Source organism: Chaetomium fimeti, assembly GCF_033439085.1.
Source record: "Chaetomium fimeti strain CBS 168.71 chromosome Unknown B0H64scaffold_2, whole genome shotgun sequence".
Taxonomy (NCBI): Eukaryota; Fungi; Ascomycota; class Sordariomycetes; order Sordariales; family Chaetomiaceae; genus Chaetomium; species Chaetomium fimeti.
The window spans coordinates 2,020,021-2,034,691 of record NW_026944330.1 but is presented as its reverse complement, the minus strand read 5'-3'; the positions used below and the strand labels follow the sequence as shown (position 1 = coordinate 2,034,691).

General features: G+C 56.0%; 6 protein-coding genes across 6 annotated transcripts; 4 read left to right on the top strand and 2 right to left on the bottom strand.

Annotated features, from left to right (window-relative positions):
• Positions 1 to 1,216: 1,216 nt before the first annotated feature.
• On the top strand, positions 1,217 to 2,342 carry B0H64DRAFT_354465 (thioredoxin-like protein; the record flags this gene model as incomplete). The annotated part of the gene is made up of 1 exon (XM_062801538.1): positions 1,217 to 2,342. Exon 1 carries the CDS (start codon positions 1,566 to 1,568, stop codon positions 2,340 to 2,342), a length of 777 nt encoding a protein of 258 aa, XP_062662304.1. The 5' UTR covers positions 1,217 to 1,565.
• Positions 2,343 to 3,816: 1,474 nt separating this feature from the next.
• Positions 3,817 to 4,866, bottom strand: B0H64DRAFT_354462 (uncharacterized protein). Its single transcript, XM_062801537.1, has one exon. It carries the CDS (start codon positions 4,610 to 4,612, stop codon positions 3,986 to 3,988), a length of 627 nt encoding a protein of 208 aa, XP_062662303.1. The 5' UTR covers positions 4,613 to 4,866; the 3' UTR covers positions 3,817 to 3,985.
• Positions 4,867 to 5,945: 1,079 nt separating this feature from the next.
• On the bottom strand, positions 5,946 to 7,061 carry B0H64DRAFT_386127 (uncharacterized protein). Its single transcript, XM_062803124.1, has 3 exons — positions 6,483 to 7,061; positions 6,161 to 6,421; positions 5,946 to 6,084 (listed from the first exon to the last, which is right to left on the bottom strand). The coding sequence occupies exons 1-3, from the start codon at positions 6,983 to 6,985 to the stop codon at positions 5,961 to 5,963; spliced, it is 888 nt and encodes a 295-aa protein (XP_062662302.1). The 5' UTR covers positions 6,986 to 7,061; the 3' UTR covers positions 5,946 to 5,960.
• A 2,787-nt stretch (positions 7,062 to 9,848) lies between these two features.
• Positions 9,849 to 10,737, top strand: B0H64DRAFT_82332 (uncharacterized protein). Its single transcript, XM_062808830.1, has 2 exons — positions 9,849 to 10,264; positions 10,349 to 10,737. Exons 1-2 carry the CDS (start codon positions 9,988 to 9,990, stop codon positions 10,717 to 10,719), a joined length of 648 nt encoding a protein of 215 aa, XP_062662301.1. The 5' UTR covers positions 9,849 to 9,987; the 3' UTR covers positions 10,720 to 10,737.
• A 428-nt stretch (positions 10,738 to 11,165) lies between these two features.
• B0H64DRAFT_82334 (uncharacterized protein) lies at positions 11,166 to 11,887 on the top strand. Its single transcript, XM_062808831.1, has one exon. The coding sequence runs from the start codon at positions 11,387 to 11,389 to the stop codon at positions 11,750 to 11,752; it is 366 nt and encodes a 121-aa protein (XP_062662300.1). The 5' UTR covers positions 11,166 to 11,386; the 3' UTR covers positions 11,753 to 11,887.
• A 324-nt stretch (positions 11,888 to 12,211) lies between these two features.
• Positions 12,212 to 14,663, top strand: B0H64DRAFT_415344 (uncharacterized protein; the record flags this gene model as incomplete). Its single annotated transcript, XM_062805095.1, has 7 exons — positions 12,212 to 12,377; positions 12,451 to 12,507; positions 12,778 to 12,929; positions 13,035 to 13,154; positions 13,404 to 13,482; positions 13,534 to 13,978; positions 14,033 to 14,663. 7 exons carry the CDS (start codon positions 12,212 to 12,214, stop codon positions 14,661 to 14,663), a joined length of 1,650 nt encoding a protein of 549 aa, XP_062662299.1.
• Between the last annotated feature and the right edge of the window lie 8 nt (positions 14,664 to 14,671).

Here is a 14,671-nt window from a genome sequence, read left to right as displayed (position 1 = left end):
AACCTACGGTAGCCCTATTATCCTGTAAGGCCGAATATATAGGATAAACGTAGGCTGTAAAGGAAGCTATCTGGTTGCAACGGCTATTCGAGGAACTGGGTAGGTTAGGGAAAACTGAGCCGAAGGCTATCGTTATCTACTCTAACAACCAGGGGGCTATTATACTAGCCAAGAACCCAGCCAACCACCAACGGACGAAGTACATCGACATTCAATAGTACTTTGTTAGGGAAAAGGTAGCCGAAGGAAAGATCGCCCTACAGTTTGTACCTACAGTAGAGATGGTAGCCGATGGACTGACGAAACCCCTGGTAAAGGAGGCTTTTCTACAGTTTAGAGCGGCGTTAGGCCTTGTAAGGGAGCTACAGGGCCGTACAGACCTTTGAGGGATTCCTCTAAAGGGAGGTTGCAGTTAGTGGGAGATATACTCAGTGGGAGCTCTCTGAGCTACAGAGGGGGGAGCAGGCATCGAGGCCTATCTTGTGGCTCTGAGTGGGAGTACTGAAATGGGTATAGAGGCTACAAGATATGGAGGGTAAGGGAGTCCCTGTAACCGTTCCTCTGTATATAGACAGAGGGCATCCCCCCTCCTCTGGACTCTGAATAATGCAAGCAATCTTACGCATAACCGTCTTTCTCAGCACTAGAAGAGAAGGTACCTATTTGTCTTTCTTCCCTCACGGCAAGAGCTGACAGGGAATGAGTGAGCGAAGACGTCCAGCTCGCTGCCCCCCCGGTGGAGGCAGTCTCAGCCTGACCTTTGGGACCGCACCAGAGCAGAAGCTGAGAACAGCCCAGTCAGAGAGCGGCTTCTGTCATCTCCGCACAGCATCCTCTCTTTTGAGCAGAAAGGTTTTCCGTGAGGAAGCGATACAGTAGTTTGCAGAGACTTTCTTTTGAGCATCCTGATGGATTAATTGGCCCAGAACCGAGGCGCGACACTTTGGGGTATCAACGCATCCTGACTTGCTGGTCATAGCAGATTCTTTTCCCAACCGTGCCGTAATAAACGAGTGCAGCTGAGTTGTCGAATAAAGCTTGTGAGCAGGGAATCGAAGCGAGCGATAAAACCAGGCCGAGATAACGGCATGTGGAATCAAAATCGGGCTGAGGTGGCCTGCTATTGGCCTGAAGGATATGTCTGTTACAGGCGCTGACTGCCAGCTCTCTGGTCCTGATATCTGATATCCCATCCCACCAATCCCATGTGTGAACGGGGCAGCCAACTTCTTGTGCCTCCGAAGCGGCCAGCAAAGGATCCTGAGTACTAGGTAATGACAAATCATTAAGCCACACGCGGTTGTTTGCAGTCCGCTTGACCAGGTTTCAGTGTGTGTGGGGCAGCCCTCGGTGATGGATGGCACAGTAAATGTGCTTAGAGGGAGGAGACAGCGTAGCTGCTCTTCGGAGGAAATGGACCATGGATATAAAGCCCCCGAAAAGCCTACTTCCAACGCTGCTTCACTTCTACCATCACAATCAGCATTCAATCCAGCAAGCCCCTCTCTGCTTCTATAATCCAACCCTTAAACAATCCCTTCAGAAAATCACCGCGTCCAAGTGCAATGGCTGCCATCATCCGCCAGATTTTCCGTCGCAAGAAGGAGCCTCCTTTGGTCTGCTCGGTGAGCCTCGACGCCGACGTTCACAGTGAGCACAGACACACCGCTGCATGCTTCGTCGACTTCGAGCCACTCGCCATCGTCGAATTCTTCCAGAGCCAGGGATGCCTATCCTGCCCCCCCGCTATCCCGGCCATCCTCGAGGGAGTCAACCAGCCGAACCTCCTGCTACTCTCATACAACGTCACCATTTTCGATCATCTCGGCTGGCCGGATACACTGGCGAGCCCAAAGTGGGACGCACGTCAGCGCGCATACGCGAAGCTATGGGGGCGCAACAACCTTTATACTCCCATGGTCGTCGGGAATGGCGTGACTGACGGACCAGGTGCTGGCGGCAGGCAGGAGATCACGGACATTGTCGCTCGTTCTCGGGAGACCAACAGAGATTTGGGCTGGCAAGTCTATGTCGACGTCAATGACACGGACCTGAGAATCGACTCGGATAAGCAGGAAGGCGAGGTGGGCGTCTACGACATCTTGCTTGCTATCTACGACCCCAGATTGGAAAAGATCAAGATCAAAAAAGGTCCGAATAAAGGGAAGAAGCTTGATCATGTGAACGTTGTTACCGACCTAGTGAAGGTTGGGGAATGGAGGGGTGGCAACACGACACTGCCCCTTCCAACAGCGAAGTCTGATCTCCCCCCTGGGAAAGAAGCGGTTGTCATGCTCCAAGCACCGGCGGGTGGGCACATCCTGGCTGCGGCCAAACTGTAGTTTGCACAGAGAAGGAGAGCAATGCTCGAGGATTGCATAGTGTCTATCCATGAGGACATCTGCGTATGCTTTATCAATCAAAACTCAAGTTCCTGCCAGCGCTTGCTACCAGCCGTGCCCCTGTATCTCGATGGAGAGTCTCCCTACCACTTTGTTGGTACGCCGAAGAAAGCTGCCGAAGCAAAGCATGGTCTTACCCATGGCGGTGATTGAGTATTCCGAAGCCGCCTCGAGCTATTCTGCGCGTCCTACGTGCCGCGCGCATCATGAGTTGTCCCACCGAGAAGTCCAGAGGTAAAACCTCCCCTGCCAGACTTTGATCCGCTCCCCCGAGCCCTTGTACACCTAGCTCAACCAGCGATCGACTTTCATTTCCTCTTCGTATTGAACTCTCGGCACCGCTACTTCTAACAGCGGATCGTCGTCCTTCTGGCCGCCCCAGTCCTGGTCGTGGAGGGATATAAGCGGCAGCGAGTCTTCGTTCCGGGGTCGGTTAAGCGCAACCCGCGGGTCTCAACTGCAAAGGCGATCCGGAGCCAGATGTCGCAGGGCGGGAAAGTCTAATAGCCCTTGGCGTGGACGGAGGTAAAAATAACGGACTATGCATGCACTGGCGGAGGAGTCATCACCAACTCCTGTCGCCGGTGTGCCGCCCGCCCTCTGTATGGTCTTGGTCACTTCACGCACCCAAAGAGAGTATCGTTGGGTCTGGTACCTCCGTATCCCACAACTCCTGGCGGGGTATTTTGCCTCATGGAAGTCGGGCGGAATCAACCTTGGCTTGCGAGGCAGGGGCTGGCATTAAGTGGGACATTACCTCGGTAGGAATCAATCACCCAAATCAGGCGATATCTGACCACCTTTCACTCCCCAACCCCTATTATTGGGCTGAACATTCATCGGAGCCGCGGTTACTGGCCCCGGGGCCCAACGATATCATTATCTGTTCGCCCATAAAGGTTTCCTGTCTGCTCAGAAGGGTCCAGAACTGGTAGCTATGAGGACAAGAAAAATAGTTTAGGGTATTTCTATTTCTAGGAACTAAGAGTAGGTAAACAGTCAGAGTCCCCGGTCCTCTCAGGGGCCATGAGGAGGCAATTCGATTTCTCTTTCCACGCTTGCAGAAGTGACTCTTTTTCGCGGTAAGTGTGGCCGCGGCCCTCTGACCAGAGGGCCATCCACGAAGGTGCATTGATTCCACCATCGTAGGATCCGTGGCGTTGAAGTTTGTTCTTTGAGCCATCTCCTCCCTCATGCTACATTGACATCACAACGCGCGTGGCACGTGCCCAGTGTTTGGTGGTGTGTGTGGTTTTGAGGTGTATCACCACTTCACTATAAGAAATATGACTTTTGAATTATTAAACTACCGAAGTTCAATAATATAATTAACAAGGCTGTATTTATAGTAATATACCTAGAGGGAAGGGCCCTTAAATAGTTCGAGCCTACATACTAGGACTATCTACCTAGAGAACGTTAATGCAAGGCTTGGAACATTTATAGGACCCAGTGTGAGTCGACTCGGCAACGGAACGTCGCGCGAAGCGCTCTACTTGTTCAATATTATGGCGGCAGACTCTATTCAGGATAACACACAAAATATAGAGATCCAAACCCATCCTCATCTCCTATCCCACAACTCAGGCCTCGCACTTGACATCTACGGCAAACTCGTGGCTCGACAGGCTGCCCTCATCGGGCAGCTCATTCAGCTCGGCGCACTTGGCCACCAGTTGGATGGTGACGCACTCCGCCAGGGTGGCCGGGTCCGCCTTGCCGTAGACAAACTGCAGGGTGGTGAAGACGCGGTTGTAGTAGGGGATGACGGCGTCGCAGGCCAGGAAGGAGCCCTCGGCGATGGCGTTCTGGAGCGTGCCCTCGGCGCTGACGAAGTTGGGGGTGCCGGAGCCGACGTCGATGTCGAGGATCCGGCGCGGCTCGCCCGCGGGCTGCACCGCCAGGCTGAAGGGGATGGAGGGGGGGCTGCCGCCGTCGGTGACGATGCTGCTGGTGCCGCTCTCGGCCGTGCCGTTTTGGTAGAAGAGCCGCACGCTCGTGTGCGAGAGCACCGCTGCGTTCATGGCGGCGCCCGTGTGCGCCGTGCTGAGGGTCATGCCCTCGACAGACTCCGCGAGCGAGCTGTTGCCGCCGGTGACGTGGGCGTAGAGGTTGAAGCCCTTAGACGTGAAGGTTGGTGCCCTCGCCTGCTGGCTGGGCAGGGCGGTGACCGCCGCTGCGAGGGTGACGACTGAGATGGGGAAGCGCATGGTGGTGGATTTAGGGTTGGGCGTTCGGCTTTCGAGAAGTTCGGTTTAGTTGAGTAATTGTTTCGGTGCGAGTTTGTCTGTGCAAAAAGATTGGGGGTTTAAAGATTGGGGACAACGGAGACTTTAATAGGTATTAACCTCCACACCGCCGATCTTTCACTCTTGGATACGTCAACACCATGGCGGGCTCCCATTTCCGGGTCTCCATGTCCCGCCGCACTTGCGGCAGAGGGCAGCAGTTTGGCGTGGTTGGGGAGAATCCGGGTAAGTCAACGTTGCAGTGCTTCGTATTGTTCCCCTACCCTCCCGCTCCCGTGCATTGCGACCACTTCGAGTCCCAAAAGGGGCAAACCTCGATCTCGTATCCCTGGAAGGATGATCGCCACTCTCTATTTTGGGTTCTTACTAAGAGCCCGCCGCAAATGGCAAGAATGTCAAAAACAGTCAATCCGCCAATCCCAGTTTGCAATTTGTTCGCGCGACCTGCATCCAGTAATATGTTCAATTTCATTCCACCTCCGACCTGCGTCCAACTAGGCGAGGAGGGCTGAGGTTCTGCTCAACGTAGGATCAGCAGAATACGAAATCCATATCGATATACCGGTGACCGGGTAGGCCGTTGGCGTTAGGGAGCACCTCCCTCCCTGGTGGACGTTGATGGCCATGCTGTAGACCCCAGTTCTTGTTGAAAGGCCGCTCTCTATACGGTTCCGGTACTACTGCTACTACCACTCTAGGAGGTGTTATTATACGCTTGGGCCGCTAACAACAGGGCGAAGACAAGGTATAAATAGTAGTAGTAGTCGTAGTAGTAGTCGTAGTAATAGCCAAGACAACTAGTACCCTGGAAGCTTAGAGGATACTACCTGCCATTTCAGTCGGTGGTAGGCACCATCTTTTCTCCTCCTTGTTCTTGTACTCTGACCTGGCGCTACCAGGATGTCAAGGGAAATAGGGGCTGGACAACGGTTGGTACCATCGTGCTTCAAGGACCTAACATCCCTAAAATGACTTACACGAGTGAAAGTTGGGGGACGGGAACTCCGCTGAGCTGACCTTGCCAACTTAGGCAAGCGTCAGGAACGATAGGGGGTCCATCCGAAGACTCGAAACTGATTGCCCCCCACTCGACTCGGCTCCAGCGAGTCGGCCCGGCCCAGGCAGTGACGACGATGAATCCCTCGTCTACAAGATCGCTGATCTCCTACTGCCGAGGAACCAACATACACCGGGAGGCGACAACAAAACCCGCGCTATCGACTGCGAGTTTACGCTGTAGTGAGAATTAAAACCGCAAAATCAAGGTAATTATCTATCATCTAACATTGGAGAGCTCAGAGATCCAATATCAGGCGCCTGGTGAGCCCGCCCCGTTCATGTCAGGGTCGGATTGTCTTAATATCTGCCGTCTCGGCGGCCGCCACCACTGTGTTTTCAACCCGTATACGTAAATAATCAAGGCGGCAAAAACGCTAATCGCCCCAGGGCATGGTCAGCGCGATATCCAACTCAAGGTTGACGTTTTGGGTTGTGTGGTGCGGCACCTACACCATAAGGATCCGGCAAACCCCCATACCTGCCGCAAGCGACACGCCACGTGTGCAGTCACCAAAGATGGTAGTCGCGCATATGTCGGCTTTGTTAGTGCGATCCACCACGTAGATGACATACACGCCTATGCTCGCGGCCTCGAGAATGACCAGTGCGAACCAGGCGCACGCAGCGGCGCCTCCCAGACAGCAGTAGAGACACGGCAAGACTATCGACATGCAGAGCCCTTCAACTATGGTTGAAATCATTGCGATGATGCTGAGGGGCGTTGTGATAACTGCGTTAGCCAAGCAATACTCGGGGTAATGGATGCGCTTACCCAGCAGCTCCGACGTCCTTGTCGTCGAGGAGTTTCAGGGAGGCCACGGTCAAACCGGCCGCCGCAACAAAGCAAGCGAACACGCCGAGGCCGCCAAACCACATCCAAGCACGATGGGTCCCATCCCACGGCGCTCCGCTCGTCCGCCGACGCGGGGTGGCTGCCGTATATGCGGAATCCAGGTCACCTAGGTGGTAATCAAACGGCCGCGGGCGCACGCCCAAGAGCAAAAACCCCGGGCGATGATAATCCGCGTCGAACGCCGGCGGTGCTGGTTCACTTTCGACGTATGGCGGCGGGGGTGCATCCGCGCTGCCAAAGGTCGGCGCCTGGCTGGCTGGCCTCGTCGGTCTAGTCGGAGCCTTGGGTGGCGCCCATGATGGTGAGGCGCTTGCTCCGCAGTCGTCGGGCGGTGGGGGGTCAGAGGACGCCGTCCCGATTGTATTGATCTCGTCCAGCGTATCGACCACCCATCCTGACCTCATCACTTCACGGTCCGTCATCGGGGGGTGAGTTGCTATTTCTATGCCGAGAGATGGCCGACGACGGGCGCTGGCTTTACGGGAGAGCACAAGTGCGTCGCGTCGAGCTGTTAAATTGAGGTCTCGAGTGGAACGAGCCAGAAATTGGGGGCCGGGCTGAGTTAGCCTAGGGGGGCGGGCGGCTGGGCCCATGCCAAGAGAAGAACAAAAGAAAAGCGTATTCTTAGGTAGGTAGATGTTTGAGCCCAGCCGGGCAGATTGTTAGGCCGGATTACGCCTAGTCGATAATAGTTCAGCGTTCAAAGTTGTTTACCTCACCACCAAAAAGACAAGGCGGACTCTGCCCATAGGGCAGCCGGGAATCTCTCCATTCCCGTCAAGGAGCGACCCAACTCTGAATTACATCTTCTCAATTGTGTTGTCCAAAGGCGGGGCACCTATCGAATGGCCCATCGTCATTGCGTCCAGCCTACTGCTCCTCGCAGTACCTTGAAGGCCGAGAAGGAAACCTGGGTGTGGAACTGATGTTGATCTAGACTTCGCTGCCCCGTCCCCTTTGAGCAAAATAGGTACTAGGTATTGAGAAACGGTCACTTCAAATTTCCCGTCGGGGTATTTTGAATCCCTTAGATACCTAAGGTAAGTAGGTACATGAAACAACGGCTCAGAGCCAGAGCGATGGTGGGCCTTTGAAGTCCACAGCCATGCTTTCATACTGGGAACCGAAGTCATAGAAAAGTAAGTCAGGTAACTGGTGTGAAAAGACTTGTGACCCCTGGCAGCGTCATCGCCGAACGGAATCCCCAGTTCGCCACCAAGCCGACCCTACCTTCTGGGCGACTGGCCAGGCTGGTCCTTCCCTCAGTCCTTCCCTCTTACGGGATATTAGGAAGGAGATACCTGTATTTGACACTAACGCTTTGGGAAAGACCTTCCCAGGAGGCCCATCCACCTATCCCTGCCCCATCTCAAGTGGGACAGACAGAGGAACTCCCCAACAGGACGCCCCAATACACACCGTTCATCCCTCATCAAGACTAACCCAACCTGAGAACACCTACGCCGACGCGCTAACGAGAACAACTGATCACTACACAGACCTATAACTGCGGATCCCGAGTCATCAGGAAGCTCTCTAGGACAGTTGTTCTACGGCCCATACCCCCTACTACCAGGACAAACTCCCTTTCTCCAACACCCTTCACAGGTCAGCATGGCAGACAACGCCAAATCCGATGGCCCCAGTGCCCGCGACCGTACCTCACCGGGTCGAATCGAAGATCTACTAAAGATACCACTGATCGATCCTCACTACCGGGAGCGTGACAATGAGCACCTGCCCTATGATGTGAACAGGTTCCCGGGCGGTTACGGGTACAGCACTGACACAATATACCCCAACAACCATCAACATCAGGCGCAGCCACCCCCTGGCCTTGGCCCCATGCCTACGCTTGGTCGGGATGACACCAGGAAGTGCCGCTTCGCCTTCCTGTTCATCAAGTTGTCTGTTCCCTCCCTCCGATCGAGCCGTCACTTCGGCCTGTCCATTACGAGCCCTCGTACCGCCAAAGCACAGACCCACGGACCGTACTCACCTCTTCCTAGAAATTCACCCTTGCTCGGTCCGTGATATCATTGTAGCAAACGTCATCATTCCCTGTCCGTGGCCGTGGGGGAAGAATTAATATGACGACAACCATCAAACCAAGATTCATGGTGACGACATGTAACGGAAACCCACCGAAAAGCCCACAAATCATCGCTTTCGTAGCCCATACGTCTAGCTGTGAGTATGATTGCGACGAAAACGTGGGGCCTAGGGCTGGCTAAATAAGTTGGAGAGGCCTGCTTAAAGCCCACTTGGGCGGCCCTGGGTCACGGCGCGCCTTCCTTTCACATTTCAACCGCGGAACTAGAAGAAGGCAAACCGGAGGCAGCTCAGAACAACAGTGCGTGGACGGTAGGGCCCAAGGTTCACAGCACCCATAGATATTTACGCCTCTGAAAGCTACGTGCCTAGAACGGGGGAGGGCTATGTTGGCAATTATAGGAAGATACTAAGGGATGGCAGCCTGGAGGGTACATAAGGTACCTAGGTAGTTTTCTTCCGAAAACCATTCTTCCGAAAACCATATCCGTGATATGATGCCCCTCCTCCATCATGACCATGTCTTCCGTCCTGGAAGACTTGCCAAAGAGTACCTAGTGGGCTTGCACGAGTTAGAGGCTAAGTGGCTTCGATCCGGATGTAGGTAGTGAGTGTGCTCAGAGCATTCAGGCTCAGTGCCTCCGGTCGAAATAAATTCCATCCATCCGTGACAAGGTAACTAGCGTGTCCGGTTGATATGAGGGCCGAGGCTCGACGAGGAATAGGCGGCGTACGACGCCAAGAGGAGATTTCGAGGACTCATGTCTTCGACGCTGTGGAGAGGAGTGAGATAGCCTGAGAGATCTGACAGATTCCGCCCGTCGACACCATGAATGCCGCTACCCGTCCAAGCTGCCAGCTCGGTGCAGATGCTCGCCATCCGTGAGACGTCGCCCAATCCACTCAGGGTAGGTAGATGACCGTGCAGGGACCGTGTGCTATTCTTGGCAAGGGAGCCCGTGAAGAGATGCTGGCTCTGAATCTGCACAATGCTTCCTTCGTAATCCACGCTTAATCCACTAAGTACTTCGTACCTACCTTAGTTTTCTCCTCTGCGAAGGTACCTAACCTGCCAAGCCTCCGACTTCATGCAAGCTCTTCGTCGTGGCTGAGCACCACCACCACCACAAGACTTTTAATTGGGGGTTGGTACCGAGCGTGCACAAGCGCAACGCGTTAAGATACCTAGGGGGGGAAAACTGGGGACAACTGTCCAAGCCCCGTTGGGCAGAACGTGAGGCAGACTTTGCCAACTTTTCATCCGAGGTCCGCTGGGAGTATAAGTTGCTGATTAGGTACCTACCTAGGTACCTTACCAAAAAGTTCTGATACCTTTTAATCTCATCTCCAATCAAGTACATTCAAATCAATCATGTCACCTCAGAACTCCCGACATGCGTACGGTGTGCTGCTCGTCGCCCTGCTGTCGTTGATGCCCGCCGCCCACGCGCAGTCGGCGTGTGGCTTGCAGGGCTTCTCGTCGTGTACTGACGGAGACCGGACCACCGGTTACGGATGCTGTCCCACGGGGTGGGACTGCTACGCCACCGAGTGCTCGTCCACCGGAACCCCGACCTTACCCGTCACGGCGACCACAACAGCGTGCCCCGGCATCCCCGCTCACCACCTCTGCCCCCTGTCACTCGGTGGTAAGAACCTCACTCTCCTCTGCCCTCGAGCTGGGGCCCCTTTTCAAGAAAGAACAAGACTGTGGAGCTAACATGGTACCACAGGCAACTGCTGCTACCGCGCCTACGCCTGCGACCCCGACAACGTCTCGGAGTGTATCTTGACCCAGACTGAGCGGGTGTTTGACGAGGTCGTGTCGTCGATGATCATTATCGGTAACGACACCCAGGAATTTACTTCTACTACCATCTTCTACCCCTGGCCCACGATCACACCCCGGATGACGCCCGAGCCCGTTGCCGAGTCCAAGACCGACTCCAAAACTACGACCGCCCCGACGACGACGACGACGACCACGGCGCCGACGGAGATACAGGCCACTTCCACTCTCGCCACCGGTGCGGCCGGCCACGTTGAAGCCCATATTGGAGTCGTCATCGGTGGCATTGTCGCCGGTCTCTTGGTTCAGAACTAATGCCCGCGCTATGGGTACGTTAAACTGAGACTAGTCTCATAATTCTGGATTCTGGTCAGCGTCGAGGGATGGACGGATGGTCGGCCCCGAGCTTCGTCTTGCTCGTCTCTGTTGGAACCACGGCGCAACCGTCTGGGGCGGACTGGAAGACAGACAACATGGGTCAAGGCACTGCAATTGATTGATGACGATGGTCTCTCTTCGACCGTCCTGCTTCTTATTCATGATGTTGTGTCTTTCTTGTCGGCTTCAATGCAACGCACCGCGCCAGCACAGGCAGCTCCCACAGCGACCCCATCGCCATCCCCTCAAGCCCAGGCGCCTCCCAAGACTTCGGCGGCGATGCCGACGATTTTCATGACATCGACGACCTCCTCCCCGAGCTTCCCATCGACCTTACGGATTCTGAGCGCGTTCCCTCCCTTCTAAAACGCCCTATTCGCGATCTAGACGACCAGCAGTACCCGGATTGGAGTGGTATTGACAGCGAGAACCAGTCCCCAGGAAGGCATTCCCAACCCCCTGAAGGCTTCTTCTCCTCCACCATCCAAGGCCTCCAGACTGCCGTCAACATCTGGGCCAAAGATCACGGCCTCGCTGTGGTACGAAACAACGGTCGCAATAAGAGAAATGCGGCGAGGAGCAAGGAAGCTATACACGGTACGAGATGCTCTGTGACAGGAATGGCAAACCGACCTCCTCGCCAACAGGCCTGAGGAAGTCATCCTCACGCAAATGCGACTGCAAGTGGAAAGGTTATACCGTTCTATCTGAGACCGGCTGGCTATACCGAAACTATTCAGACAATGTCCCTCACAACCACGAGCCCTCTACCCAACCCTCGGCACACCATTCCGGAACCCAAAGTTGGTGGCGTCCCAGGTTAAAAAGGGCCATTCATACGCTCGGGTTCATCCTCCTTACTCATCCCCGACGGGGTCCCGGGTTTGAGTCCATCCCCGAGCTGGGCCAGGCAGCCACCATTTCTCCGGCAGGGGTTCAGTCTCCGTCCCGGGCCGTCACCGCCTCTTAACCGGCTCCCGGGGACGGGCAATCCCGCTTTTCAGCCTCGGGTTGTCGACATTTGATTGATATTGGATCGCCGCCATCGCAATTGGGGACGAAATCACAAAGTCATGGACGTGGTGAGTACCTATCTGGGAATATCTGGCAGCTGAAGGCTCGCCGAAGGGTCGGAAAACACGGTAATTCATCAAGTAAACGCGGTGGTACTACTACTTGGTTGGATAGCGTGCCTAAAAGGTGGTGCGAGGTTTCCATGGGGATGAGTGATCACCACTGCTACCTGGTCCCCCCTAGGTTATGTTTGGTGATGTCAGGGGCGATCAGGCAGACATCATTGGAAGTAGTGAGACATGAGGGGTAGAAAAAACTATAAGAGAAGAGAACAACACGGAAAGAGTAATCGAACGTTCCAAGTTCAATCCAATAATTGTGTACGTACCTACCTACTGAGCAACCCCGCAACACCATGTGTGGCATAACCGTGAGCATCGCGCTGGACCGGCGCCAACGCCAGCCATGTACGCCAGAAACCCGCGCAGACCTCGAGACAAAGCTTAGCAATAGTCTTGACCTGATCGCCCATCGAGGCCCCGACGCAAAAGGCATCTGGATCAACGAGGATGCCTCGATTGGTACGCTCAATTTCACCCCTCCATCTTTTCCCGCTCACCACCACTCTGTCAACTAACAAACCGCCCTCGCCAGGCCTCGGGCACAACCGCCTCTCCATCAACGACCTCTCCCCGTCCGCCAACCAACCCCGTACGTTAACCCCCCCCCCCCCCCCCCCCCCCCCCAAAAAAAAACAAAACCAACCCCCACCAAACAAACCCCTTAACACTCCACCAAACCCCCAAATCCCCAAACCACCCTAACTCCCCTAACACTACCACCCAAACCACTCCCCCTGCAACCAAATCCACGCCGTCATCAACGGCGAGATCTACGACCCGGACGACGCCCTGCGCACAACCCTCGCCACCACGCACGGGTACGCCTTCCAATCCCACGCCGACACCGAGCTCGTCCTAGCCCTCTACCAGGTCTATGGCGCGCCCGCCTTCCTCAACCACCTGCGCGGGGAGTTCTCCCTCGTGCTCTACGACGAACGCGGCGGCGGCGCAAACGGAGGAAAGGTCGTGCTGGCGCGCGACCGCTTCGGCATCAAGCCGCTGTTCTGGACCGTGCAAGATGGGCGGCTGCTGGTGGCGGCCGAGGCTAAGGCGTTTTTGGCGATGGGGTGGACGCCGAGGTGGGATGTGGAGGCGATTGTGGAGGGGGTGTGGCAGGTTGGGGAGAGGACGCTGTTTGAGGGGGTGCGGAAGGTGCTGCCGGGCGGGTGGGTGGAGGTGGGGGCTGATGGGGAGATGGTGACGGGGACGTATTGGGATTTGGGGTATCCTGATAAGGTGAGTGCAGGAAAGTCTTATGTTGTGTTGGTGGCGGTGTGGTGGTGATGCTGACGTGTGGGTGACTAGCGCGTGCCGGAGACGAGGTCGGTCGAAGAGATGGTGCTTGGCGTGAGGGAGCGGTTGATCGAGGCGATTCGGCTGCGGTTGAGGGCGGATGTGCCGGTTGGGATTTACTTGTCCGGAGGGATTGACTCGTCGCTGTTGGCGGGCATCGTGACCCATCTCGTGCGGGATGAGGGGATCAAGATGGGAAACCAGGACGCCACCAAGCGAATCTGCTGCTTCAGCATCGAGTTTCCAGACTCCCGGGCTTTGGATGAGTCGGGTATGGAGCACCGCCCTTCCCCAAACCGCCAATGCTGACAAGAGTACCTAGACATCGCCGAGAGGACGGCCAACTGGCTGGGCGTGCAGATCCTCAAGCAGCGCATGGACGAGACCGCTCTGGCCGAGAACTTTGCCGACACGGCTTACCACAGCGAGCACCACAACATGGACCTCAACGCCGTCGGCAAGTTCTGCCTCTCGAAACTGCCGCGCGAGCACGGGTACAAGGTGGTGCTCACGGGCGAGGGTTCCGACGAGCACTTTGCCGGCTACTCTTTGTTCATCCCCGACATGCTGCGCGAGCCGGACCTGGCCACGCCCGAGTCGCTCCTGGCCCGCGACCCCGAACTGCGCGCAGAATTGCAAGACAAGACGCAGCAGACCATCGAGGGGGGAATGCTTTCGCGGTCGGGCATGATCCAGCGCGTGGGCGACCCCGAGGCATACCGCGAGCTCAACGGCGTCCGGATCATGAGCTGGATCCAAGCGTGGCAGTCGCCGCTGCACATCTTCGCGCCGCAGTTCCGGGAGCGATGAGCCAACGTCAGCGGGGAGCAAGCCCAGACCAATGAGATATCGGCCGCCGCAAAAGAAAAGATGATGACGAAGTGGCACCCGCTGCACGCGTCGCAGTACATCTGGACCAAGACCCTACTTGCCAACAACCTGCTCACGTGCCTGGGCGACCGCAGCGAGATGGCGCACAGCGTCGAGGCGCGGCCGCCGTTCCTGGACCACGAGCTGTCCGAGTACGTCAACGCGCTCCCGCCGAGCGTCAAGCTGGCGTACACGCCCGACGCGGAGAGCGCGGCGAAAAAGTCGGGCACGCCCTGGGACAGCCGCGGGTCCATCACCAACTCCTTCACGGAGAAATGGATCCTCCGCGAGGCGGGGAAGCCGTACATCACGACGGAATTGTACGAGCGAAGGAAGCACCCGTACTTGGCCCCGAGCAAATGGCCCAAGGACGGGCCGATGCATAGGAAGCTGCGGGGGATCTGCACGCGAGAGGCGGTTGAGAGGCTCGGGTTTGTGGACTGGGAAGTTGTGAGGAAGGCGTTGGACAATGCATTCGGTGAGGATGCAGATAACGTGGCGTTCAGAGTTCTGGTCGTCGTTGGAGGCTGGGTGACGATAGGCGAAAGATTCGGCGTCCAGCGTGCGGAGCTGAGGTCATAAGGGAGAAT